Raw genomic sequence first — 12,907 nt, 5'->3', positions numbered from 1 at the left:
ATCCAATACTAAAGATCGATTAACATAATTGATTTTTTTGTTTAAAAAATCGATTCTTCGATTAATCGATTTCAGATCGCCATCCCTAACATTTGTATGCGCTAAAAGTGATAGTATTTTACCAGTTAAATGCATAAGACAAACAGGTCAACCTCTTACTTAAGTCAAAACCAGTGCTATTCTGAAAATATTACGAATTCCCACGTTTCAATCTTGTTTTTCGAATACGAGAATTCATGTTTCGTAAACAAAACCTTTCGTAATTTGACCCCGGAAGCACCACCGCCACACATATTTCTGCAACAGAAGTTATTTTTATAATATAGGAGTAGCAGACGAGCATGCAGTCCACCTGATGGTAAGAGGCTACTGCCGCCCATGGAAATCTGAAATGTGCTTAAACGGCAAAGAAAAACATCATGAGAAAACCTGCATACATGAGAAATTTTAAAAAATTGTCAAAGGTATGTGTAGTCTAACAATCTGCACTTGGTCAGCGCGGTAGACTATGGCCTAATCCTTCTCATTCTGAGAGGAGACCCGTGCCCAGCAGTGGGACAGTAATGGGTTGATGATGAACCTACGGAACCCTAAATCAGACAAGCACGTACGGTGTTATACAATAAGTTAAATCATTTATTATATAACGGACGACGAAATAACTGGAGCAAGGCTGTAAAGTATTGTCAAATTTGCAACGCAGTATAATACAGATAAATCAATGTTATGCGTATAAAAAGTTAATTAATAGAACCAGTGAGTTGACCCGCGTTCGATCCCCGGCCAGACATCTGAATTTTGTCTAGGTCTGGGTGTTTGTGTGTGTGTGTCCAGCACCCACAGGAATCCTAGTGTGGTGCTGTGAGTGAAGAAAGCGTTTTTTATCTATACTAATATTATAAAGATGAAAACTTTGTTTGTTTGATTGTAATGAATAGGCTCAAAAACTACTGGACCGATTTTAAAAATTCTTTCACCATTCGAAAGCTACATTATCCACGAGTAACATAAACTATATTTTATATGAAATATATTTGATAAATAGATTTTGATGCGGCACAAAGTTTGCCGGGTCAGCTAGTTTATAATATAGGAGTAGCAGGGGAGCATATAGTCCACCTGATGGTAAATGGCTACTGCCGCCCATGGACTGTAATCAACTCCAGATAGGATTAGACATTCCTACCTGAGCTCGGCCACAGCGCCGCTACACTGAGGACCAAGCTGGAACGCCTCGGAAAAGTCTGTCTCCCTTACCACACCCTTCAAACCGGAACACAGCAGCGCTTAACACTGCTGTTATTAGGCAGAAATAGTGCAGTGGTGCAGAGTTGAACCACAGAGAGTTCTACTACCTTTAAACAATCTTCAAGGGCAACAAATAAAGGCAGTGGATACGCATTTTAGAGCCTCAAAGATACATTGACCCAGGCAAGTTCTTGGGTGGTCAAATACCCCAGATTTTTATTTTTTGCTCATAATTTTACAACATATTGCTTTATTTACTTACTGCGTGCCATATAAGGAAATCAAAATGCAATGTTTACATACTGGATACATTATTATGTCATTCCAAAACCAATAAATCCAAAAATATTTTGAAAATTTAAATATATTGCCATATTGAACTTAAGTAGGTAATTGGTAAGACACTAAAATGTGTTTCTCACATAAATAATTTTAATTACCTGTATTGCATTATTTTTGAAAATGCGTGTGTGGTGTGTACAGTATGATTTTTTCAATGAAAAATAAATTTATTATTTTTTCCTAGCAAAATATTTTGTAAATTATTAAATGTTATTTAGTTTTAGGACTATTTATCAGCCCTGTATCTTATTTATAATAGTGAGATTGTGTTGAGGTGATATGAGACATTCCGACTTAGTCCTCAGAAAATAAATGGCAGCTTATTTGTTGCGGAAGTCAGGAAGGGTTTTATTTCTATCTGGAATTGATTACACACGTCCGTATGGAGTTACCATCAGGTGGACTGCATGGTCGTATGCTACGTTGTGGTTCGACTCCGGCGGCACCACCGCCACACCTATATTGCCTAATAACAGTAGTGTTAGGCGCTGCTGTGATCTGGTTTGAAGGGTGTGGTAAGGGAGACTTTTTAACTTCTCTCAGGACTACCAACGCATCTTTGGCAGACCTCAAGTAGGAATATAATGTCATCTGGGGTTGATTACAGATGTCCATGGGCAGCAGTAGCGACTTACCATCAGGTGGACTGCATGCTCGTCTGCTACTACTATATTTTATTTAAAAATCTTTTTACCCCATCCTCATTATTAATTATGTGCACAAAAATACATCCTGTATCTGACCTAATAAATCGAATAATAAGAATTACAATTACAAAATGGCCGTCAATTTAATGCATTGAATGATAATAAATACTTTTATTGAAATTAATTGTATTATTGTCCTTTATAAGTATTTTATTAACTAGTCTTTTCTGCTATTTCATCTGTATTATATAGATAGCGCCAAACTGCCAGTCCGCTCTGAAGTTGTTGCGAGCAGGTGTAGTCAATAATAGTCATACAATAGAGCGGACTAGCAGTTTTACGCGGACTATAGTTACTTCGTCATCATTGACTCATCACTGTCACAGTGCTGGGCACGGGTCTCCGCAGAATGAAAAGGATTAGGCCATAGTCCACCGCGCTGGCCAAGTGCGGATTGGTAGACTTCACATACCTTTGAGAATTTCTAAGATCTCTTAGTATACAGGTCTCCTCACGATGTTTTCCTTCGCCGTTAAGGCAGGTGATAATTAATTTCTAATTACTTACGACTTACTACTTACGACTAAGGCCTAATAATGGTAATCCAAACTTGACAAGCAGTGATAGCCTAGTGGTTAAGAAACTCGGCCTCTCGATCGAGGGGTCCGAGGTTCAAATCCCAGGCACGCACCTCTGATTTTTCAAAGTTATGTGCGTATTAGAAATTAATGACTTGCTTAAACGGTGAAGGAAAACATCGTGAGGAAACCTGCATACCAGAGAGATTTATTAAAAAAAATCTCAAATGTATGTGAAGTCTACCAAACGCACTTGGCCAGCGCGGTGGACTATGGCCTAATCCTTCTCATTCTGAGAGGAGACCCGTGCCCAGCAGTGGGACAGTAATGGGTTGTTGATGTGATGTGATGAAACTTGACAATTTTCTAGGCAACAATTGTCATAGGACTCCGCTTGCGTTCCTTTGGAGATCCCGGAGTCCTCAACGCAGTGTCGAGGACGGCCACCGGGGGGTTTTAGTGCGGTAAGAATCCCACATAACCCCGTGCCGCTCCCACGGCACCGGGTACCTTTTGAAGGTTCCCCCTCATTAACAAAAAGGTAATAATTGCCATATTTCGAATGTGGTAAGCAAAAATTGGTTAATATTCATTACTAATGCTTATGAGTCACAACTACATTTTAATTAATAATTAATATAAACTTATATGCAAATTTAATTTTCAAAATCAGTAACCAAGTTTTCAATGCCACATGTCGCAATCTGGACTTGAACCTGCTACCAACGGAAGTACGAAAGTGAAAGTTCTAATCGATAACAACATTCCACTTGGTGACCCTTACGACCGTATATGCTGTTGTGGTTTATTTCATTTATTTTTATATAAAATCTCAGCTTGTTTTTTTTTTTTTATTTTTATGCAAAATTTAAGCAACAAACGAGCATGTAATCCAACTGATGTTAAGTGGCTACTGCCGCCCATGGACATCTGTAATCAACCCCAGATAGGATTAGATATGACCTGAGGTCAACCACAGATGTGCCGCTACCCCTGAGGACTAAGCTGGAACGCCTCAGAAAAGTATCCCTTACCACTCTTCAAACTAGAACACAGCAGTTAACATTACTATTATTAGGCAAAGGTGTGACGGCAGTGCCTTTAGACTTCCGGAGTCGAACCAAAATGCCACTTAATTCTGAATTTACAAATAGATACTTGATATATTCATTAGAAATAACTTAAATCATTAATCACGGTCCTTGTAGTGTCGAAGTGGAATAAAATGGCAATATACCACATGGACATGCATATCTAAACGTGACAGTTACTTATCTAATCACATATCGGCAAAGTGTGAGTGGGGCTCGTACAAAAAGTGTTCTTTGCCTATTTCTCAAAAAAAATTGTGAGATTTTTCGAAGTTACTGTTCATTTGAAGGTGGTAGAGCCCTTTGTGGTTCGACTCCGGCGGCACCACCGTCACACCTATTTCTGTTAATAGCAGTGTTAAGCGCTGCTGTGTTCTGGTTTGAAGGGTGTGGTTAGGGAGACATACTTTTCCGAGGCGTTCCACCTTAGTCTTCAAGGGTAGCGGTCCATATGTGGCCCACCATAGGTAGCAATATGTAATCATATTTGTAGTTGATTACAGATGTCCATGGGCGGCAGTAGCCACTTACCATCAGGTGGACTGCATGCTCGTCTGCTACTCCTATGTTATACAAAAAAGAAATAATGTGGCTAAGACAAAAGTCAATGTAAGGTTCTACTAAATTTGCCTAGACAGAGTTTTTCCAATTTGTTTACAGAACCCTAAAATACCTCGCAACCTTAAACTAAAGTTCCGGTGAAATAAAATATATAACACACATATGTCAAACAACATTACTTAAAAGGTAATGAATTTATTTAAAATATTTAAGTTTTAATAAGAGTTCTTGATTTAAACGAGGTTGTTATCAGGGTTCCGTACCCAAAGAGTAAAAACGGGACCCTATTATTAAGCCTCCGCTGTCCGTCTGTCACAGGGCTCTATCACCTAAACCGTAATAGATGGTTTGAAGGTGGTAGAACCCTTTGTAGTCGACTCCGGCGGCACCACCGCCACACCTATTTCTACCTAATAACAGCAGTGTTAGGTGCTGCTGTGTTCCGGTTTGAAGGGTGTGGTAAGGGAGACATACTTTTCCGAGGCGTTACAGCTTAGTCCTCAGAGTTAGTTGTGCAAATATGACCGACCTCAGGTAGGAATATCTAAACCTATCTGGGGTTGATTACAGATGTCCATGGGCGGTAGTAGCCACTTACCATCAGGTGGATTGCATGCTCGTCTGCTACTCCTATATTATAAAAATAAGATAGACACAAGATTTTTTACGGAGTATGTATGAGAGTGGCCGCTATAACAACGAATACCAAAAATAAAAAAGTTGAAAATAAATCGGGATCGTCATATAAGAAACCACTATTTTTCGACGTTTTTGTACTGTAATAAGTAGACAGTTCTAATTTTCAAAATGCATTTACTTCAATGGCTGCTATAATTACTAATATTCAAAATAAAAATAAAATGAAATTTTTGGTGGTACGGAATCCTTCGAGTGCGACTTCGACTTGCACTTGGATTTTTTTATTAAAACAAATAAGCATGCATACCATGCATGCTTGGCATGTTTCCCACGGATATGACGAAATTGTGAAGGTGATAGAACCCTTTGTGGTTCGACTCCGGCGGCACCACCGCCACACCTATTTCTGTTATAACAGCAGTGTTAAGCGCTGCTGTGTTCTGGTTTGAAGAGTGTGGTATGATATACTTTTCCGAGACGTTCCAGCTTAGACGTCAAGGGTGAAGGCGCATCTGTGGTCGACCTCAGGTCGGAAGCTAACCTTATCTGGGGTTGATTATAGATGTTCATGGGTGGTAGTAGCCCATTACCATCAGGTGGACTGCATGCTCGTTTGCTGCTCCTATATTATAAAAAGGGAGGTATCACTAACACACCTATTGCTACCGTAAAACAGTAGTGCCTTTTGATTGGTGTGGAATAACTTTTTATATATAAAATTCTCGTGTCACAATGTTAGTTACCGTACTCCTCCGAAACGGCTTTACCGATTTTCACCAAATTTTTTATGCATATTCAGTAGGTCCGAGAATCGGCTACTATCTATTTTTCATACCCCTAAGTGATAAGGGTTGTTCACTCTTACCATTTTTTTATTTATATGGCAACACAACGTTAGCCGGGTCAGCTAGTAATAAAAAATAAATAATAATAAATGATAAATATAGATCTACCCTGTCGAACAATACTCGCTCTACCACCATCTTTTAAAAACCATCATAGTTCAGGAAAGTTTTATTTCCTCCTTAAAACAGTAAAATATTCCGTCATACACAGTTGAACAAACTTAAACCCTTATTAATTTTTCTTTTATCCATTCTATAAAAACAACTGAAATTGTCATATTTTGCTTAAGTTAAATTTCCTGCCAAAAAAGTAAAAGTATGATTAAAATAATATTGTTTTAAGAGATGGTAGTAACCCCCCCCTGTTCTTGCGTAGAATCAAAACTCCGTTAAATAAATAAACTTACAAAATCGCTCATAAAATTAATCTTAACTTTCAAAAACCTTACACACACCTTTACAACCTCGTAAATATATTCGGTTAATCATAAGTGGTTCAAATCTTGTCAGGTATGACCATTCAGTGTCTTAAATTATATGAATTGATTTTACCTTGGAGGCCTTTTTGCAATCATTTTAGAGTGCTACTACATTCACGCGATATATATCGATATCACTTCATATGTATCAGTATATATCGATATCAGTCGATATCTGTATGTGTAATTTGAAAGTTGTGTAAAAGATTTTTAATGAAAAGCTATGATTATCAGTGATTACCTTTTTTTTGTTTTCGCCGCAGAAACCTTTGAAAGGTACCCGGTGCTATAGGAGCGACACACAGTTATGTGGGATTCTTACCGCACTAAAACCCCCCGGTGGCCGTCCACGGCGCTGCGTAGAGGACTCCGGAATCTCCCGGAACGCAACCGGAGTCCTTAGCGCGTTGCTCCGTCGGGCTCCGCACAGGTGAGCATGCCGCTTGCCACACCGTCTGTTGTACACGACGGTATGCGACCACACATACCTCCTTCCCGGGGTCGCTGGCCGGGCGGTTTGAACTCCCACTACTGCCGCCCAAATCCAACCACAAAAGGTTGTACCATCTTCAAACAGACGAGCATACCGCGGTGACTTAGCATCAGGTGGACTGTATATCCATTGTTACTTGTTTACAAACACGAGAAGGTGGTAGAACCCTTTTTGGATCGACTCCGGCAACACCACCGCCACACCTATTTCTACCTAATAACAGCAGTGTTAAGCGCTGCTGTGTTCCGTTTTGAAGGGTGTGGTAAGGGAGACAGACTTTTCCGAAGCGTTCCAGCTTAGTCCTCAGGGGTAGCGGCGCATCTGTGGCCGACCTCAGGTAGGAATATCTAATACTATCTGGGGTTGATTACAGATGTCCATGGGCGGCAGTACTTGGCTATGGTAAGTGGGTATGGTAAGTACCATCAGGTGGATTGCATGCTCGTCTGCTACTCCTATATTATAAAAAAAAACGAGAGTGTATAGCCAACCTTAATCCCTACAACTTTTTCAACCAACGTGCAATTTGGAATGTGTATAAGTTGTGTGACCAAGTAGGCTGTAGTTATCAGATTGACGGGTCAATTTCAACAAGTACAGCCTTAATACTTGGATTAAATTAGTTTATTTTACGCCTGGTCGAAATACGGCTTATCATTGTAGATTTTTTTTTTATTATTATTATAATATTTTTTTACTTTCTTTCATTGATTAAGCTTTTGTAAGTAGAACGTAGTTAGACTCCGGCGGCACCACCGTCACACCTTGATCTGTTTGGGGTTTTGGGGGCGATAAATCGATCTAGCTAGGATTTATTTTCAAAAAATGTTGTTTTAACCGTGTTTTCATTGAATAAAAACCTCCTACAATATCATTAGAATACGAAGCTAAATTTCGCCTCCATACGAACTTAGAATAGCTCGGTCGGGAAATCGGGCGCCGTAAAACGCAGGAAACCCGGGTTCAAATCTCGGGCCGATTGTTTCATTTATTTATTCTCTTTTTTCGAGTTCCTTCTTTTTGTGAGAAAACTAATTGCACTTGTGACTTTTTATTTCAAATATTCGGTATTTTTGTTTTATTATTACAACACCGAGCAAAGCTCGGTCATCCAGGTACTGATAATAATATGACCTTATAATGTATTATTACAAACATTTTCCCAGAAATCCGAGTTCCTATAACACCTTGTTGAATGTTGATATCAGCTCAACTGCGTTGTTCAACACGAAAGTAAAGATGCAGTCATATTGAAAATGGGCATAAAACATTATTTTAACACACGGTAAAGACCAAAAAATAGAAAAAGCGAAAGAGCATACAGTCCACCTGATAGAAAGTTGCTACTGCCGCCCACGGAACTCCTCCCTGAAGTTAGTAACAGATGCGCTGCTAACCCTGGACTAAGTCGGGAAGCCTCGGACAAGTATGCCTCCCTTACCACACCCTTCAAACCAGAACACAGCAGCACTTAACACTGCTGTTATAACAGAAATAGGTGTGACGGTATGCTTTAGAGCCGAAATACAAAGGGTTCTACCACCTTTATTTTTACCACGCTTTTATTAGCTTGGGTCGTATGTATGTATGTAACGGAATCTTTGAACTCGATTTTTACCCACTTTGAACGGTCCGATTAATTTAAAATTTTGAACAATTATCAAAAACCGATGACAATACACGATTTTAAAAAAAATATCCCATTCTCCTCATCAGGATCGTCAGGAATCAGGATTAAGGATTTTCCTTGTGCGATTTTAGCGTGGTTTTCAGTTTTTAAACTACAATTATTTTCATTCAAGTCGCCAGTGTGAACAAGCCCTTATCCATAACACTATAATTACGTGAACATCAGGCCTTAAGTCAAACGTTAGCTAGTAACAAGAACAATACATGTGAAATCAGTTTAAAATAATCAAAATCAAAAGTTTTTGACTTTTAAGTGTCAGTTACAAAAAAGTTATTAACTTTTTAAAACATAATTAAATAAATTTATAAATAATTTGGGTTTTAAATAAAAAAGATGGTAAAAAAGTTATTTATGTAAAACGGAATTAAAATTAATTTTAATTAATTAAAATCGATGAATATTTAAATCTCATATTTTAACAATATGTGAACTAAATAAGTAATATAATTTTAAATTTGAATTTGAACCAAGTTATAATTGAAAAAATATTTAATAGCAGTTATAATCATGATATTTTTGTTATTAATTTTGGGTATTAATTTTCAAAATACTATATCAAAAACTAAGATAGAATGCGGTTACAAGGTACGTTTATATACTCTTTTATTTATTGTGAGAACTGTCCCACTGCTGGGCATAGGAGTCCTAAATGAGAAGGCAGAACGCTTTGTGGTTCGACTCCGGCGGCACCATCGCCACACCTATTTCTGTTATAACAGCAGTGTTAAGTGCTGCTGTGTTCTGGTTTGAAGTGTGGTAAGGGAGACACTTGTCCCAGGCGTTCCTTAGTCCTCAGGGGTAACGACGCATCTATTCACACTTCAGGTAGGAATCTAATACTATCTGGGGTTGATTACATATGTCCATGGGCGGCAGTAGCCACTTACCATCAGGTGAACTGCATCGTTTTCTACTTCTGCATTACCATTCCGTGTAATTTTGTATAATTACATTTAATTTTGCATCATCATCATCATCATTATCATCAACAACCCATTACTGTCCCACTGCTGGGCACGGGTCTCTTCTCATGATGAGAAGGATTAGGAGATAGTCCACCGCGCTGGCCAAGTGTGTATTGGTAGACTTCACATACCTTTGAGGTTTTTCTTTTATAAATCTCTCAGGTATGTAGGTTTCCTCACGATGTTTTCCTTCACCGTTTAGCAAATGATAATTAAATTCCAATACGCACATAACTTTGAAAAATCAGAGGTGCATGCCTGGGATTTGAACCTCGGACCCTTCGATCCAGAAACCGAGTTTCTTATCCACTAGACTATCACTACTTTCGTTTCATCATCGTTCGTTATCAGTTTACATCATTCCGTTTCAATTCTTTTTGTACCATTTCATTCTACTTCATTTAAATCCGTTCCATTTCATCTCGTTCCGTTTCGTTTCTTTTCATTCCGTTTCATTCCATTCCAGCAATGTCCGCAAACGAGGGAGGGGGCTCTGAACGTCCACATCATCCCTCACTCACACATGGACGCAGGGTGGGTGAAGACATTCGACGAATACTACTACGGAAGTAAGTTTTAGTGTTTAAACAATAATTGGCCAAATGCGAGCCGAACTCGCTTATGCAGGGTTCCGTACCACAAAATGTTCATTTATTAGGGTTTCGTACCTAAAGGGTAGAAACGGAACCCTATTACTAAGACTTCGCTGTCTGTCCGTCCATCTATTACGGTTCTGTAGATAAAGCGAAAAACGCCGAAAAATAGCGGTTTCTTGCATGGCGACCCCTATTTATTTTCAAGATGTTTATATTTTTAGTATTTGTTGTTATAGCGGATAAAATTATCCATACTCTGTCAAAATTTCTAGTATCTGTCTATGACGGTTCTCAAGAGCCCTGTGCCAGACGGTCAGACAGCGCAGTCTAAGTAATAAGGTTCCGTTTTTACCCCATAGATAAGTATAGATATCTCACCGCCTTGTAATTGAATTAATTGAAGCATGACTCAAACGGCTGACAATTCTGTCAGCCATTTAATGGCTGTCATGGTGTAATTTACGCGGAACAATGCCGACGCAGTTATGTGGTGCAAAAACACGAAATTGAAAAAAAGTGAGGAGAAATGTCCTTTCATTCGTAAATGATCTAAAAACTACATTTTTAGGCTTCCGTACCCAAAGGGTAAAAACGGAACCCTATTACTAAGACCTCGCTGTCTGTCCGTCTGTCCGTCTGTCCGTCCGTCCGTCTGTCCGTCTGTCACAGGGCTATATCTCCGGAAACGTAATAGATAGACACATGAAATTTTAACAGGGGATGCATAATGGTGGCCGCTATAACAACAAATACTAAAAATAAAATAAAGTTTAATATTAAAGGGGGTCCCCGTACAACAAAGCGGTATTTTTCGGCATTTTTCAATCTAACTGTTAAACCGTACTAGGAAGACGGTTGAAATTTTTACAATCCCTGTACTACCATAACTGGTATCGTAATAAATACAAATAAGAACCATAAAACATATTTTAATATAGTTATTTTAATTTTATTATACATTGTTTACGTATTATTCATCATCGCCCCAACGCCATCTATTTTTGAGTCATGTAACTAAGTATTGTTGAAAATTTACGTATCATTCATCATCGCCCCAACGCCATCTATTGTTGTTTCATACAACTAAGTATTGTTGAACATAATCAAATGTATAAAAATAAGTAAAAAATAATGAATGGTGGTACGGAAGCCTCCATGTGCGAGATCGACTCGTACTTGGCGAATTATTTTAATATTTTTCAAAAACGAAAATAGATGACAGTGACAATTTTAATTGGTAACATTTTCTTGTTAGGAGTGATCTTTACAAATCTAGTATTTACCCTTTGTGTGTTTGCAAGTTTTAGCATCATCAAATTATTGTCCCACTGCTGGTTAGGGGTCTCCTCTCAAAGAGTGCTTAGGCCATAGTCCACCGCTGGCTAAGTGTTGTTTGGTAGACTACACAGTGAAAAACTTATTTTAAGAACATTTTTATAAACACTGAAGCATGCAGATTTCCTTACGATATTTTATTGATAATCATTTTAATAATATATGATAAATTATATGATTTTTATATCACAGATCAATTAATGACAATGATGATGGTAAAAATATCTATGATTCGAATCCGGCGGCACCCCTATTTCTGTTATAACAGCAGTGTTAAGCGCTGCTGTGTTCTGGTTTGAAGTGTGGCAAGGGAGACATACTTATCCGAGACATTTCAGCTTTGTCTTCAGGGGTAGCGGCGCATCTGTGGCCGACCTCAGATAGAAATCTAATCTTATCGGAAGTTAATTACAGATCTCCATGGGCGGCAGTAGCAACTTACCATCAGGTGGACTGCATGCTCGTCTGCTACTCAATTATTATTTTATATTTATACAGCAATGGCTCTTTCAAAATATTGATGATATTCCTAAGTATGAAAATCGAATAAATATTTAAAAAAAAAAGGCAAAATTTTCATATTTCAAAAAAAAAATATATACATGTTTTAAAAAATAACAAAAAGAAAATGAAAAATAAGATAATATATTATGAAAAAATGACTTAAAAAATATAAAAATTAAGTACAGACCCTCTTGATTCCGATACCGGGAATCGAACCCGAGCCTCCTGGGTGAGAGCCAGGTATCCTAGCCACTAGACCATATCGGATGATGAATTGTGGCTTGAATTTTATATTTAGTTCACACAAATTCTATTCGTACCAAGTGTGAATGTTTACAATTCGAAAATACAGTTTTCATATACAGCTATTTAGCTCTTTGGTCAGAGAGTGATTTAAAAAAATACAAGTTTGAAGGTGGTAGAACCCTTTGTGGTTTCACTCAGGCGGCACCACCGCCACACCTATTTCTACCTAATAACAGCAGTGTTACGCGCTGCTGTGTTCCGGTTTGAAGGGTGTGGTAAGGGAGACAGACTATTCCGAGGCGTTCCAGCTTAGTCCTAAGGGGTAACGGCGCATCTGTCGCCGAGCTCAGGTAGGAATATCTAATCCTATCTGGGGTTGATTACAGATGTCCATGGGCGGCAGTAGGTACTTACCTTCAGGTGGACTGTATGCTCGTCTGCTACTCCTATATTATAAAAAAAATACAAGTTGCGTATGTGCAGTAATAAAGACTTACCTAACTTATTTATTCTCCCTATAAATTAAACAATACTAATGCTCATTAGAACTAAAATATATATAAAGGAATATCTTATATATAAAATTCTCGTGTCACAATGTTAGTTACCGTACTCCTCCGAAAGGGCTTTACCGATTTTCACCAAATT

General features: G+C 38.3%; 1 protein-coding gene, 1 long non-coding RNA gene and 1 other non-coding gene across 3 annotated transcripts in view; 2 read left to right on the top strand and 1 right to left on the bottom strand.

The window, feature by feature from the left end:
* The first annotated feature begins 5,026 nt into the window (after positions 1 to 5,026).
* The window catches only part of LOC140756853 (uncharacterized), a 194,748-nt gene continuing 186,867 nt past the window's right edge, over positions 5,027 to 12,907 (top strand). Inside the window, exon 1 of the long non-coding RNA XR_012103913.1 lies at positions 5,027 to 5,071. This is a non-coding gene — a long non-coding RNA (uncharacterized LOC140756853). The remainder of the gene's footprint in view (positions 5,072 to 12,907) is intronic.
* LOC140756930 (lysosomal alpha-mannosidase) overlaps positions 9,094 to 12,907 on the top strand; it is a 29,907-nt gene continuing 26,093 nt past the window's right edge. The window contains exons 1-2 of the mRNA XM_073092470.1: positions 9,094 to 9,198; positions 10,045 to 10,147. Coding sequence (XP_072948571.1) covers positions 9,121 to 9,198; positions 10,045 to 10,147 — 181 coding nt within the window. The 5' untranslated portion in view covers positions 9,094 to 9,120. The remainder of the gene's footprint in view (positions 9,199 to 10,044; positions 10,148 to 12,907) is intronic.
* On the bottom strand, positions 12,209 to 12,280 carry TRNAE-CUC (transfer RNA glutamic acid (anticodon CUC)). Its single transcript has one exon. It is a non-coding gene; the product is annotated as a tRNA-Glu (tRNA).

This window comes from Epargyreus clarus, unplaced genomic scaffold (genome assembly GCF_041222505.1).
Source record: "Epargyreus clarus isolate Ecla_fem2 unplaced genomic scaffold, WU_Ecla_fem_2.2 ptg000036l, whole genome shotgun sequence".
Taxonomy (NCBI): domain Eukaryota; kingdom Metazoa; phylum Arthropoda; class Insecta; order Lepidoptera; family Hesperiidae; genus Epargyreus; species Epargyreus clarus.
The sequence above is the reverse complement of the archived record's forward strand: the minus strand, read 5'-3'. Positions and strand labels throughout refer to the sequence as shown.